Consider the following 16027-nt stretch of genomic DNA (forward strand, 5'->3'; position numbering starts at 1 on the left):
GTGGTGATATCTTTACACATTGATGTCGGTTTTGGATGCAGTGCCGCCTGAGGGATTGAAGGTCACGGGCATTCAATGTTGGTTTTAGACCTTGCCGTTTACATGGAGTGATTTCTCCAGATTCTCTGAACCTTTTGATATTATCGACCGTAAATTATGAAATCTCTCAATTTCTTGCAATTGTACCTTGAGGAACATTGTCCTTAAACTGTTTGACTATTTTCTCACACACTTGTTCACAAAGAGGTGTAGATTGCCCCATCTTTGCTTCTGATTGACTGAGCAATTCAGGGAAGCTCCTTTTATACCCAATCATGGCACCCACTTGTTCCCAATTAGCCTGTTCACCTGCTGGATGTTCCAAACAGGGGTTTGGTGAGCATTCCTCAACTTTCTCAGTCTATTTTGCCACCTGTCCCAGGTTTTTTGGAATGTGTTGCAGCCATAAAATTACAAGTTAATGATTATTTGCTAAAAACACTAAAATGTATTCGTTTAAACATTAAATATCTTGTCTTTGTAGTGTATTCAATTAAATATAGGTTGAACAAGATTTGTAAATCATTGTATTCTGTTTTTATTTATGTTTAACACAACGTCCCAACTTCATTGGAATTGGGGTTGTAGAACTTTCTACCATCTCCCGACTGCATCTTTGGAGCTCGGCCACAATGATCTTTGGGTTCTTCTTTATCTCTCTTCTCCCCCGATTGCTCAGTTTGGCCGGACGGCCAGTTCTAGGAAGGGTTCTGGTCGTCCCAAACGTCTTCCATTTAAGGATTATGGAGGCCACTGTGCTTTTAGGAACCTTAAATGCAGGAGATTATTATTATTATTTTTTTAACCTTGGCCAGATCTGTGCCTTGCCACAATTATGTCTCTTTGCTGTTCAGGCAGTTCCTTTGACCTCATGATTCTCATTTGCTCTGACATGCACTGTGAGCTGTAAGGTCTTATATTGACAGGCGTGTGGCTTTCCTAATCAAGTCCAATCAGTATAATCAAACACAGCTGGAGTCCAATGAAGGTGAAGAACCATCTCAAGGATGATCAGAAGAAATGTACAGCACCCGAGTTAAATATGAGTGTCACAACAAAGGGTCTGAATACTTATGGCTGTGTGATATTTCAGTTTTTCTTTTTTAATAAATCTGCAAACATTTCAGCAAGTCTGTTTTTTTTTCTGTCAATATGGGGTGCTGTGTATAAATTAATGAGGGGAAACAAGAACTTAAATTATTTTAGAAAATGGGTGCAATATAACAGAGTGAAAAATTTAAGGGGGTCTGAATACTTTCTGTACCCACTGTAACTCCCCAAAACTCACTCACCCGTGACCCCTGTAAAGCTGAGTTCACCCGTTTCAATGATTAGACACATAATTCGATGGGCATGTCTCATAACAGAATGTACAGACTCAAAGTCTTAAGGGCCTATGCATAAAATTAAACTGGAAGACGGTCATTTTGGTTTGAAGCAGCCATTTAGGGCAAATTCCACAGCTCTTTACATACTTCGTTGAACTTTTACTCAGGATTAACCCAAATGAGACTCCATCAGAAGAGAGTATCCTCAGCAGAAGAAGCTAACTGGCAAAGGTTTTTTGCATAAAAAAAAAAGCCTTCTAATGTCTGCCTCAAAGTTTGATTATCATTTCGAATAGTCACCTTGAAAACAAGGCTTTCGAGACATGTTTTATTCCAGAAAATGTTGATGAGCTTCCACATTTGAAGCTTTATTTTCCTTCCTTTTTAAGGGATCCGGTGTGTCAGAGTGCTCTGAGTTCACCTGTCAATATGCGTATCCCTCACGCCAACGCCTTCGTTGACCTCAACAAGGATTTAACCGCTGGTAAGTTTCAGACAAGACCACTATGTTATCGTACGAGGTGATCTTAAAACACCTAACCTACAATTCCATGACAACATGCTGGCAATTTTTTGTCTTTTTGTCTTGAGTTTGTTGTCACATTTATGTCGGGCCAATTATATATTACTCGTGCACTCACTGTAGTAGTCTCACCACGCTACAATATTTGCATATCTGTTGTTGACCAATACTGGCCACTCATGCCAGAGTAGAATCTGTTCCATTTGCACACTGACTGAGGAGTATCTGCAACATTATCCCAGTCTATTGTACTACTTGCTTCATTGCACCGGACTATTGTAATATTAGTCATTTGAACTGCTCTAAGTGTTAGAGGACTCTGCATCTTTTTGCACAACTGTCAAAAAAATATATAATGTACCGGCATTACCAGATAACTAGCAACCCTTTATTGCTCAGTGACTGTTTTTCTCAATGTCTTTATGTCTCAAAGGTGTTCTCTGTCAATTGACTGTCTGTTGTCATATTAGAGCGGCCCCAATTACCGGAGACAATTTCCTTGTGTGTTTTTTGGACATAATTGGCAAATAAAGATGATTCTGATTCTGACATATTGCGTGATTAGCGAGCTAGTTAAGTCCAGATTTCCTCCAGATCTCATTAGTGACATCGGTGCTTGTGTAAAGTGATATTCAAACAGCAGGATTACATTGTACCCTTGTTGGAAACAGCCGATTTTGCTTCTTAATCCACATCCCTGGCGGATTTAGCAAGTGTGATATTTTGTTTTATTTTATTTTAATATTATTTATGTTTTTTTGTGTGTGTTTGTGTCAGCTAAACTTTCAGTGAACTACGGAAGTCTGATAATAAGTTGCCAGTAGCGGTGGAATGGTTCAGAAATTCCAGGGTTCGGAATCATTCATTCAGCCTTTCAGTCATTTTGGATGTGTCAGAGGGATGCAACACTAGGGGAACCCTTGCAATTCCACTTGGTGGTAACTAAATGGTGACTAGCACATGTAACTAATGATATTTACTTTATTTTAACAATTTTTACCTTACAAGCTTTAAGGTCATCGACATGTTTCATTACTGTGATTGTAGTTTGCAATAGTATGGAGTTGGAAATGTCCAAAATATTAGCCCCTGAGCTCCAGTGAAAGGAACTCTGAATGCATCAGGATACCAAGAGATTTTGAACAACTTCCAACTTTGTGGGAACAGTTTGGAGATGGCCACTTCCTGTTACAACATTTCTGTGAAAGAGTGCACAAATCAAGGTTAAAAAAGACACAGATGAGATAATTTGATGTGGGTGAATTTGACTGGCCTGCACAATCCTGACCTCCACCCTCAGCAGCAACAACTGAAATCAAGGGTTTTCTATAACTTGCAAATGAGTCTTTCACATCTTTGTGGAGATATTTATGCCCACTCTTCCTTGCAGAATTGTGTTAATTGAACAACACTGGAGGATTTTCGAGCATGAATGGCCTTTTTAAGGTCATTCACCAGCATTTCAATAGGATTCAAGACCCTACTTCGTCTAGGCCACTCCTAGGGCACGGCATTGTTAAACTCACGATTCGATTCGACTTTGATTCTTTATGTTGCAGTACGATTCAATGTCGATTCTTTAAGGTTGCAATTCGATTTGATATTAATTTAAATGTTCCGATATTGATTCATTGAGATGTAAAAATACACAAATTACATTTTGACAATTTTGAAATATTTCTGTTAGATGCCATATGTATGCACATTTAAGCAATAAAACATCTGAAAATCAATGGAAACAATCTATCGCGACGTCTGTGCAGGAGGCTTTCAAACTCCCTTACAAACCTCCCTGCTCAGCCTGAAATACAGTACACCTCAAAGCGCTCTGGAAGCGAAATACAGTACACCTCAAAGCGCTCTGGAACTAGAAAGCTCACGAACGAGTTTAAACTCAGAGATGCTGCCACAAAATTAGTATGAAATTTTCCCATTCCCTTTTTGTTTGTTGCTGCCTCCTCCTCCTGATGATACGCAAAGTTAGGGCTTTGGTTTCCAACAATGACAAATACATATTGCTGAGTTGCGGTTCACCCGGCAGGGAAAGCCTTCCGACTTCCTTCTAGGCTGTGACGTCACAACTTACAAATATGGGATGGCCGCACCACCGTTTCTATCGTCGTCGTGCTTTGACACGGGGCTTTTCACACTGAGCAAGTGCAGTGTTACAAGGCCTTGAGGAATGTCTTTGTAGCCCATTCTAGACTGATAGATGTCAATTACTTTATTTCTCATCTGTTCTTGAAATTCTTTAGATCGTGACATTTTATTGCAGCTTTTTGAGATCTGGCCGACTACATTTTGTCAGACAGGTTCTATTTCAGTGATTTCTTTGTTGAACAGGTCTGTAATTAATCAGGCTTGGGTGTGGTCAGTGATAATTAACTAATCTTTCCAAAAAATTTTAATAAGCTACAATGAATTCATTATTTAACAAGGGGGGCAATTACAGTACCACCAGAAAGTATTCACAACCCTTCATGTTTTTCACATTTTGCTATGTTACAGACTTATTCTAATGCTGATTTGAGTATAGTTTTCTTTAACAATAATCTACATAAAATATCCCATAATGACAAAGTAAAAACATATTTTCAGACATTTGTGTAATCTGTGTAATGTGTGTTGTGTTGAAACTTAAGATCATTTCCACTGATCATCCTTGAGATGCTTCTACAACATATATCTGAGCAGAAACAAGCAATAAAGTCTAAGGAATGGTCTGCAGACCTCCGGGGCCGGATTGTGTCTAATATAAAGAAATTATTCATGAGAACTTGCTCCAGAGTGCTCTGACACTAAGACTAGGGTGTTGATGCACATTCCAACATGACAATGACCCAAAGCACACAGCCAAGATAACAAAGGCGTGGCTTTAGGAGCAGCCTGGGAATGTCCTTGAGTGGCCCAGCCACAGCCTGGACTTCAATCCAATCGAACATCTCTGGAAAGACCTACAAATGGCTGTCCACTTATGCTGCCCATTCAACCTGACTGACCTTGAGATCATCTGCAGAGAATAATGGGAGAAAATGCCCCAAAACAGGTCTGCCAAGCTCGTAGAGACATACCCAAGAAGACTTGAGGCTGTGATTGCTGACAAAGGTGCTTCAACAAAATATTAAGCAAAGGGTGTGAATAGCTATGTACCTATTATGTTTAAATGTTTACATTTTCAATACATTTGCATGTTTGAAAATGTTTTTACTTTCTCATAATGGGATATTTTATGAAATGTTTTTTAAACGATACTCAAATCAGCTTTAGAATAAGTAAAGTGGTCTGAATACTTTCTGGTGGCACTATACATTTTCACACAGGGCTATATTGTTTTGAATAGTTGTTTTCCTTGAGAGATAAAATCACCATTTAAAAACTGCATTTTATTTTTATTTGGGTTACCTTTGTCTGATATTTACATTTGTTTGATCTTACATTAAAGTAGAGATATTATGCAAAAAAGAATTTGAGAAGGGGCAAATACTTCTTCACGCCACTGTTTATTACACCTTAAGTGTGTTCTTTTTAGGAAGACAGTGACACAGACAAGTGCAACAGTCAAATTTTTCATCAGTCACATTTCTTTTTTAATTATTACTGAATTAGCATATGGCTAGCCATGCCGTCCACTAGTTACAGGCTGAGCTGCACTGTTTACAGAGTCGCCGTGTGGCAAGAATGTAAGACAGTTACACTTCCTGTTCCTTACCCAATATATTCCATGCAGGAAGTAATTTATCTTAGAATTCATATACTGTTCAACGCATATTTAGTTTACCTTATTAAACACCAAGCTGCTTCAAAAATAATTTGTGGAGGCAGAAGAATGCACATAGAAATGAGAAAGCCATTTATTTTTTCGCATATTGCAGCATGAAAATAGGATCTGACATGTGCTGACTCACTGGAATTGTACTCCCAGAACCTTGACTCAACATCTCTGTTCCTCTCTTCGGGGTAAGAAAAAAACCCCAATATCCTTGGGCTAATTGTTATTGTGCCGTCTCATTTGAATGTGTGCTAATTTAGATGATTACATCCGAGTCAACATATTCTACATGCGGAGGGGAAACAAAAAAACAAAAAAATCATTATTTGACTGATTCATCACAAAATACCAACTTGACTGTTGAGGACATTTTCTAAAAACGTTTTCAACAAAATGATTGTTTATAAAACTTGCAAGATGATTACTCCAGCATGTTTTTTGACATACTTGGCAAAATTCTGATGATTCTGATTACTTCAATACAAAACATTCACGTATGCAGTGTTGGAAAATACAATAAATTAATCTCAGAGGTCCATCATACAATGTTTAGCCTTTGTACCTGTACCTGAACCTTTTTTAAGATACAATTTACCAAATATTTTGTGGGAAAATTTTTCTGTAAAGATGCACAAGACTTTAAAGGTGAGACTCCAGCTCTGTGAGCACTGATTAACTATACAAGTGTGTGATGCTTTTTCTTTAGCATTTATTGTGTGTGGGCTATTGATATCGATCAATACCAGTGTCATGAGAGCAATCATTTAGTTTCTGTGCTGTATGCGCTACAGATTTAGGCATTTGATGATGGATCCACCTTAGTAATAGTCATTTGTGATTAGGGCTGGGAAAAAAAATCTAATAACTCTACTAAGTGTCGAAATTTCTGCCTCAAAGCTCTGCCGGGAACCCCCCCCCCCCCCCCCCCCCAAAATAAATAAATACATAAATACACAATAAAATAAAATTAAAGAAAAGGTTCCCGGAACCATGTTTGCGCTTCCGGAACCAATGTTCCACACGCACATTTATTGTCGATGGACATAGTATTGGGCCATTGATAAACTTTGCGAAAAACGACAGAGGAGCATCTGTAAGTGATTTTTAAGACAGTTAGATGTGTAATGTACATATAAAATGTATGAGTGAGCCGAATGGTAGTTAGTGTATTATTTTATTTTTTTACCTAAACCGGTACTCTCTAGCAAGCTAATGCTAATCACGAATGCTTATTGTTTGGCAAAGGCAGAATTTATTTATTTTTTTTGTCTCATATTCTGTACAGTTTATACAATAGACTCAGTACCAACATATGCAGTTCAAGGATAGAAATCCAGCGCTCAAAAATGAGAATAAAATGCAAATTCTATATATGCAAATCAGTCGCCTTTCAGCAAAATTCGCCGTTTTGGACTCAAAATAGCCCATTTATATGAATCGTACAGCTCCGTTGAGTTTTTCCTGGAAAGGGGGGGTCGCTGACGTCATAGGCTGTTTCGCACTCCTTGAACGCTGGTAGCTATATCCATTCCACACATTCACCATCCACACACACCGCGGCGGACTCATATGGATATTTCAGCTCACTTATAACTTGAGAAAACACCCTGCAGTAAATTGCAGACATTTTTTGTGGGAGTTTTGACTGTGCATACACACACACACTGACACACGCACGCACACAACAAAATCAGAATTTCCACATTTTATTTTGTAATTTAAAAAAAATATATTTTTTTATAGATATTATGCTGTGCTAAAAAAATATTACACACTATTTACTCAGTACTTGAGTAATAATTTAACTTACTTTTTTACTCTTACTCAAGTAATTTTTTAAAGGACTACTTTTTACTTTTACTTGAGTCACATTATTGTCCACTAACAGTACTCTTACTTGAGGACAATGTTTGGCTACTCTACCGAGCTCTGGAGCGGACATCGTCTATTGCTACTCTTACGTTTAAGCAACATTTTTGCTCATCAGCTCAGCCCGTGTCGTATTTGTTGCACTGCTCTTTTGTATTTTCGCGTTGAGGTCCTGCGGGTCGTGGTCCCATCGGAACCGCAAAGCACACGTAACATCGTCAACAAGAGTTGATCCGCTACTACATCTTGTATTAATTTGGAAACACGCCTACAATTATCTAATTAGTTTACAGATGTTAATGTTGCTGAAGGGCTATTAGCCTCAAAATACTGGCATTTAATTTCCCCATTGTGGCCACCCGTTCAGTCCACACTAGAAGCCAGCTGCAGCTTTTACCCTACAATCTCAAAGAAAAACAGGACTTTTGTCCTTAATTTGCAAACAAAAACATGCAACACAGTATGACAGCGATGATGGTGAAAGGACATTGATGACTTTACATTCCTCGCAGCTCTGGCTAACTATCCATCCATTTCCGTACCACTTATCCTCACTAGGGTCGTGGGCGTGCTGGCGCCTATCTCAGCTGACTCTGGGCGAGAGACGGGATACACCCTGAACTGGTCGACGGCCAATTGCAGACATAAACAAACAACCATTCACACTCACATTCAAATCTATGGGCAATTTAGAGTCTTGGATCAACCTACCATGCATGTTTTTGGGGTGTGGGAGGAAACCGTAGCACACGGGGGAAACCCAGGCAGGCAAGGGGAGAACATGCAAACTCCACACAGGGGAGGCCGGATTTGAACCCAGTTCCTCAGAATTGTGAAGTGGATGTGCTAACCAGTCTCCACCGTGGAGAGGACTGAGGTGGCATGTCGTGTAGCACGGGTGAGACAAGTGCCCGTTCAGTGTGAATAAGTCATTGTGAAGCACAATTCAACAAGCGTTGGATTGTTGGCCCGCTTATTAGAGAAACCTAAGATGAGATGGGACATGTTGGTGACAGTGTCCGAAATTAACTTTTTGAAAAAATCCACTGGCCAATTATATTTTTTACCGGCCAAAATATGAAATAATTTTACACAGGGCTGCAAAATATATTAAAACAATATCGTCATTGCGATAATGGCATGTGCAATATGTTTGTAAGTGTACAACCCTAATTTTACCCATTTCTATTTTACGGTATTATGTTGGATTCAAACTGAAAGAAGTCACAACAACAATAAACAACAGCAATAAGAAAAAAAGATTTGATTAACATCCATAAAATCTGGCCTCCTGCTCCTGACAGTCCTCGTGCCACAGCATTTCTGCATCAGCAATCAGCAGCAATATCACACTGTATGTTTCATTTACAGTGGGTACAGAAAGTATTCAGACCCCCTTAGATTTTTCACTCTTTATTATATTGCAGGCATTCTCTAACGTCATTTGTTCATTTTTTTCCTCAATGTGTACACACGGCCCCCCATATTGACAGAAGAAAAACGGAATTGTTGAAATCTTTGCAGATTAAAAAAGAAGAACTGATATATCATACAGCCATAAGTATTCAGACCCTTTGCTGTGACACTCATATTTTTAACTCTGGTGCTGTCCATTTCTTCTGATCATCCTTGAGATGGTTCTCCACCTTCATTGGAGTCCAGCTGTGTTTGATTATACTGATTGGACTTGATGAGGAAAACCACACACCTGTCTATATACGACCTTACAGCTCACAGTGCATGTCAGAGCAAATGAGCATCATGAGATAAAAGGAACTGCCTGAAGAGCTCAGAGACAGAATTGTGGCAAGGCACAGATCTGCCCAAGGTTACAAGAAAGATTCTGCTGCACTTAAGGTTCCTAAGAGGACAGTGGCCTCCATAATCCTTAAATGGAAGCCGTTTGGGACGACCAGAACCCTTCCTAGAGCTGGCCATGCGGCCAAACTGAGCAATTGGGGGATAAGAGCCTTGGTAAGAGAGGTAAAGAAGAACCCAAGGATCACTGTGGCTGAGCTCCAGAGATGCAGTCGGGAGATGGGAGTCAACCATCACTGCAGCCCTCCACCAGTCGGGGCTTACTGGCAGAGTGGCCCGACGGAAGCCTCAGTACAAGACACATGAAAGTCCACATGGAGTTTGCTAAAAAAAATACCTGAAGGACTCCAAGATGGTGAGAAATAAGATTCTCGGGTATGATGAGACACATTTAGAACTTTTTGGCCTAAGCGCTGTGTGGAGAAATCCAGGCACTGCTCATCAGCTGTCCCATTAGAGTCCCAACAGTGAAGCATGGTGGTGGCAGCATCATGCTGTGGGAGTGTTTTTCAGCTGCACGGACAGGACGACTGGTTGCAATCGAAGGAAAGATTAATGCGGCCAAGTACAGGGATATCCTAGACGAAAACCTTCTCAGAGTGCTCAGGACCTCAGACAAACCCAATTGAGCATCTCTGGAGAGACCTGAAAATGGCTGTCCACCAACGTTCACCATCCAACGTGACAGAACTGGAGAGGACCTGCAAGGAGGAATGGCAGAGGATCCCCAAATCCAGGTGTGAAATCGTGTTGCATCATTCCCAAACACATTACATACACATGTACATTAATGAGGGGGGATGAGCAAATGGCTGCAATATAACAAAGAATAAAACATTTAAGGGGTCTGAATACTTTCGTACCCGCTGTAATTTGGTTTTAGAAAATTTGGATTTTGCTTAAAACTGCTGATTGTTGTATTATGAGATTTTCTGAATTTTTTTATCTTGTACTGTCAAACCTGTTTTATGTGTTTGGTGTAGGGCTGGGTGATCTGTGGGGGGAAAAAAATCAATTCATTCTCAATTATTATCATTATTGTTTAAATATTTTTAAACCTTTTTAAATGGCCAGTTCTAAATTATCTGCACTGAAAACTAAAGAAGCGGGACTATTTCAACAATTTTTAAACACCTTTTGTTAACCATGCTCCTCATAGTCAATAAATAAAACAGTCGCCCAAACATGATATCATAATGACGAAGCAAATAAAATTTGTATAGAAAAATATAAGAACACTTTTCAGTGCAGCGAGTGTGGAAACAATATAACACTACTTTGAATTCTCGAGTATTTTTGGAGCTACAAGACACAAAATAAACAGCCCATTGGGGATAATGACGATACCTTGAATCGTAAACATTCTCATTCTCATTGCGATGCTACATACCCCGTTAACATTTTTGCTACTCAAATGTGCATAATCTTTCATAACAATACAGATTAACTAGTTTTGCCATTTTACAAACCACCTCCAAAATGATGACACAATTGCTTGATTTTGTTTTGGACTGGTGGCTTCACTGCTAGCAGTCGCTAACTGCTAATGCTACTTGAGTGTGACAGGCTCTACTGACTGCAATAATTTTTTTCCCTTTCCACATAATGGTACTTCTTCAAATGAATAAACACAGTGTTGTCTGTTTTTGAGGGCGGCGGCATACCTTACACATTGACTAATTATAATACCATTGCTCCACGGTACAGTGGAACCTTTTAAGTCGTACAATTTGAAATTAAAACACATTTCTGTGAAAATACTTCAAACAAACATAGGACAATGGATCCAATTGTGTCATACTGGAGCAGTATCCATCGAATATACTATACATATATATATTTTTATTTTGGTATAAGCGATACTGTCCCTGTCGACTTGGTGTTGGAGCGATACCAAAAGATGCAATATCGCACACCACTAAAAAAGGGTCCCTTTATCCTGGCTGGCCCATACCAACACATGCGCATGTGTATGGCTTATGATGTCATTAAAATTTTTGACTAGATTGAACTAAAAATAAGTCATCTATAAGTAGGGTTGGGCATCGAGAACCGATTGGAACTGGGACTAACGTTCCGGTTCTCCCGGAACCGTTCACATTTTAAAATTTTGGTTCGGTTTTCAATTCCCAGTTTGGATGGCTAGAAGAAGTGGCGAAAAATAACAAAGAAGCGGCGTAAACCAAAGAAGAAGAACGCGCACGATGACGTTCTTGTGCTCAACGGCGGCTGCGTGAACAAAAGTGTGTCTTAACATTGTAAAATAAATGACAAGTCACCTCAGTGCAACACTTGGAATAAGATTACATTGTGCAAAGGAGGCTTTCACAATCTGTAGTGTCTGACGCGCTCCGAGCCTCAGCCTACACCGCGCGAAGCTTCAATGAAGTCAACTCTGTCAACTGGGTGAGTGCCATCCATCCATCCATCCACTTTCTACCGCTTATCCGAGGTCGGGTCGCGGGGGCAGTAGCTTTAGCAGGGACGCCCAGACTTCCCTCTCCCCAGCCGAGGCGTTCCCAGGCCAGCCGAAGGACGTAGTCTCTCCAGTGTGTCCTGGGTCGTCCCCAGGGTCTCCTCCCGGTGGGACATGCCCGGAACACCTCACCAGGGAGGCGTCCGTGAGGCATCCGAATCAGATGCCCCATCCACCTCATCTGGCTCCTCTCGATGTGGAGGAGCAGCGGCTCTACTCTGAGGACCTCCCGGATGATCGAGCTTCTCACCCTATCTCTAAGGGAGAGCCCAGACACACTGCGGAGGAAACTAATTTCGGCCGCTTGTATCCGGGATCTTGTTCTTTCGGTCACGACCCACAGCTCGTGACCATAGGTGAGGGTAGGAATGGAGATCGACGGTAAATTGAGAGCTTCGCCTTTCGGCTTAGCTCCTTCTTTACCACAACGGACCGATACAAAGTCCGCATCACTGCAGATGCTGCACCGATCCACCTGTCAATCTCTCGTTCCATTTTTCCCTCACTCGTGAACAAGACCCCAAGATACTTGAACTCCTCCACTTGGGGCAGGATCTCATCCCCGACCTGGAGAGGGCACGCCACCCTTTTCCGACTGAGGACCATGCTCTCAGATTTGGAGGTGCTGAATCTCATCCCAACCGCTTCACACTCGGCTGTGAACTGCTCCAGTGAGAGTTGGAGGTCATGGCTTGATGAAGCCAACAGAACCATCCATCCATCCATTTTCTGAGCCGCTTCTCCTCACTAGGGTCGCGGGCGTGCTGGAGCCTATCCCAGCTGTCATCGGGCAGGAGGCGGGGTACACCCTGAACTGGTTGCCAGCCAATCGCAGGGCACATACAAACAAACAAACAACCATTCACACTCACATTCACACCTACGGGCAATTTAGAGTCTCCAATTAATGCATGTTTTTGAAACTGGAGTGCCTGGAGAAAACCCACGCAGGCACGGGGAGAACATGCAAACTCCACACAGGCGAGACAGGGGATTGAACCCGAGTCCTCAGAACTGTGAGGCTGACGCTCTAACCAGTTGTCCACCGTGCCGCCCCAACAGAACCACATCATCTGCAAAAAGCAGAGATGCAATACTGAGGCCACCAAACCAGACCCCCTCTACGCCTCGCTGCGCCTTGAAATTCTGTCCATAAAAGTTATGAACAGAATCGGTGACAAAGGGCAGCCTTGGCGGAGTCCTACCCTCACCGGGAACGAGTCCGACTTACTGCCGGATATGCGGACCAAACTCTGACTACGGTCGTACAGGGACCGAACAGCCCAGGGGGTTCGTTATCGCCATACTCCCGAAGCACCCTCCACAGGACTCCCCGAGGGACACGGTCGAACGCCTTCTCCAAGTCCACAAAAAACACGTAGACTGGTTGTGCGAACTCCCAAGCACCCTCGAGGACCCTGCCGAGGGTGTGGAGCTGGTCCACTGTTCCACGGCCAGGATGAAAACCACACTGCTCCTCCTGAATCTGAGATTCGACTTCCCGACGGACCCTCCTCTCCAGCACCCCTGAATAGACCTTACCAGGGAGGCTGAGGAGTGTGATCCCCCTGTAGTTGGAACACACCCTCCGGTCCCCCTTCTTAAAAAGGGGGACCACCACCCCAGTCTGCCAATCCAGAGGCACTGTCCCCGATGTCCACGCGATGGTGCAGAGGCGTGTCAACCAGGACAACCCCACAACATCCAGAGCCTTTAGGAACTCCAAGCGAATCTCATCCACCCCCGGGGCCTTGCCACCGAGGAGCTTTTTAACCACTGGGTGAGTGAAACAATAAAATAAGTCTATGCCAACATTGAGACAGCTAACAAGGTAAACGCTTGCTTGCACTTTTGCACTGATGTTTTTACCATTAATTTTAGTCCTCAAACCAACGTAAGCGCCGATGACAAAAAAAGAAGCTTAATTTAACATTGGGCTAAAACCTCACCGTAGCAACTTTACATCACAATGAATTGGGACAAAATTCACCTAAATGTTGTCTCACAGTATCACAAATACTAATCTTGTGCCTCATCGGTGGGTAGGGAAAGGAATCAGCGTTTTATAGCATTTGGTTCAATCTATTAAAATTATATATTTTTTTTTAAATCACCGGTGCCGTGTGAAGTTACTTTTCGTGCCAAAATGCTGAGTTCCGGTTCGTACCCTTCAAAATAAAATGCTACAAGCTTAAAACAGTGCACATATAAACGATTTGACGTTATGAAAAAGTTCCAAATAACTATTTTAACAATGCTATATTTAACTTTTATCTGAAACATTAATTAATTAATATTAAGTCAATTAGGCTAGTTCCACACACACTGGCTTTTAGTTCATAGGTTTGCTATTGATACTGGTTATAAAGAACCTCGAGTTAAATGTTCATTTCAGTCTATGCTGCGGGGTGCTAAGAAAATGGATGTTCATAATTTGGACACCTTTTACTTAAACCATGCAAACCTTTTTGACCCAGCCCCCTAAAAGAATCTGAATCGAGAATCATTTACAACCGGAATCGAAATAAGGATCCGGAATCACTCGAATTCAAACGATGCCCGATCCTATCTATAAGTCATCTATAAAGTGCCTGCTAGTCAGAGAAGATGCCACGGTAGTAGAGGCTCAGTGCACAACCATATAGATAGCTCGGGACTCCAGAGAAAACGCCAAGAATAAATCAGGAGGCCCAAACAACTAATCTCATCTTCTTGTTTACTGAGAGAACTAAATTTTCCATTTTCTCCACCACTGAATGGAGAAATCACTTTGCTTTCGTTCTGCTCTCCTGTCTCACAGCCAGTTAAGTGTGATGCTGTCACTCATACCTAACTGTTTTTTTTTTCAACACTCTGAAAACTAAGCCCCATGTTTTAGGTAATCACAGAGGAGTTAGCGGTGTCATTTGCACCACGGGTATCGTTTTGCAGCGTGTGGTTCTTAGTCCCCGGGCAGTCGCAGTTTAACCTGTGCGCATTTTGATTCATTTCTAATCTGTTTTTGGAATTAATGGAAGTCGATGGTCTTTAAAGATTTTTTTTTTATTTTATTTTTTTTATTTTTATTTTTTTACTTTTTGTGGCTGGCTCCAAGCCTGCCAGCAAAGGTTTGTGGTTAATATTGATTAATATTTAATGCACTTTGGCACAGATTGTTTTTTTCATCAGTTTGTTTTATTTAAGTGCCACAGCCCAGAAGTCTGTGAATAAGTAAAACTTGCATACAGCTCTTGTTTGTTTACATCTCAGTTACTGATACGTGTCCTTGTATATTGAGTTCAATTTAATAGGGAGATGAGTCCAAAAGATGTATAAGGTAGTGATAGGTGGTGAACCTGTGTGTCAAATTTAGGTGGCAGCAAATACTAAAGATGGTGGTGGAGATGTTTTTGATTTACTTTTGAAACTTAGTTTATTGTAAGAGCTTGACACAATTGACACCAAGCAATTGGATCTCTAGTAATGAGCTGACAGATGAGGACAACAACAGGGACCACCAGGCAATTTTATTTACCGGTATGTAATTCACTGAACAAATGAATGGAAAATATTTGTTTAAAGAATGGGAACAAGCATGGGAACATTCTGGGGGTCAGAATTTTCCAAGATTTTGTTTGGTTCATAGTTGGTTGTTGGTTGGTTGGTTTGGTTGTTGATTGATTTGTTAGTTCATTGGTTCATTCATTTGTTATTTGGTGAGCAGGATTATGCAACAACTTGTTGGTTTGTTTTATGGTTGGTTCATTTTGTTGGTTGTTTAGTTCGATATAGTCCTTGGTTTGTTTGTTTGTTTGGATGGTTAATTTGTGAGTTAATTGGTTAGCTTGCAGGATTGTACAAAAACTGGTTGGTTGGTTAGTGCTTTCTTAGTTATTTGCTAGTTAGTGTGCAAAAAACTGGCATTGTTTGTTAGTTTGCTGGTTGGTTCATTAGTTAGTTAGTTAATGTTTTAACTGTTTTTTCTAACATACTTACTCCAGACTTCAGCATGCAGTACCACAGTTCCTCTCGGGGTACTCTGTCACAGGCTTTCGCTAGATCTACAAAAAAACAATGCAGCTCCTTCTGACCTTCTCTGTACTTCTCCATCAACACCCTCAAGGCAAATAATGTATCTGTGGTACTCTTTCGAGGCATGAAACCATACTGTTGCTCGCAAATACTCACTTGTCCTGAGTCTAGCCTCCACTATTCTTTACCATACC

General features: G+C 41.1%; 1 protein-coding gene across 2 annotated transcripts in view; it reads left to right on the plus strand.

The window, feature by feature from the left end:
• itfg1 (integrin alpha FG-GAP repeat containing 1) overlaps positions 1-16027 on the plus strand; it is a 250490-nt gene that overhangs the window by 5419 nt on the left and 229044 nt on the right. For both annotated transcript variants that reach the window (XM_061670006.1, XM_061670010.1), the window contains exon 6: positions 1757-1851. In XM_061670006.1, coding sequence (XP_061525990.1) covers positions 1757-1851 — 95 coding nt within the window. The remainder of the gene's footprint in view (positions 1-1756; positions 1852-16027) is intronic.

This window comes from Phycodurus eques, chromosome 2, assembly GCF_024500275.1.
Source record: "Phycodurus eques isolate BA_2022a chromosome 2, UOR_Pequ_1.1, whole genome shotgun sequence".
Lineage (NCBI taxonomy): Eukaryota > Metazoa > Chordata > Actinopteri > Syngnathiformes > Syngnathidae > Phycodurus > Phycodurus eques.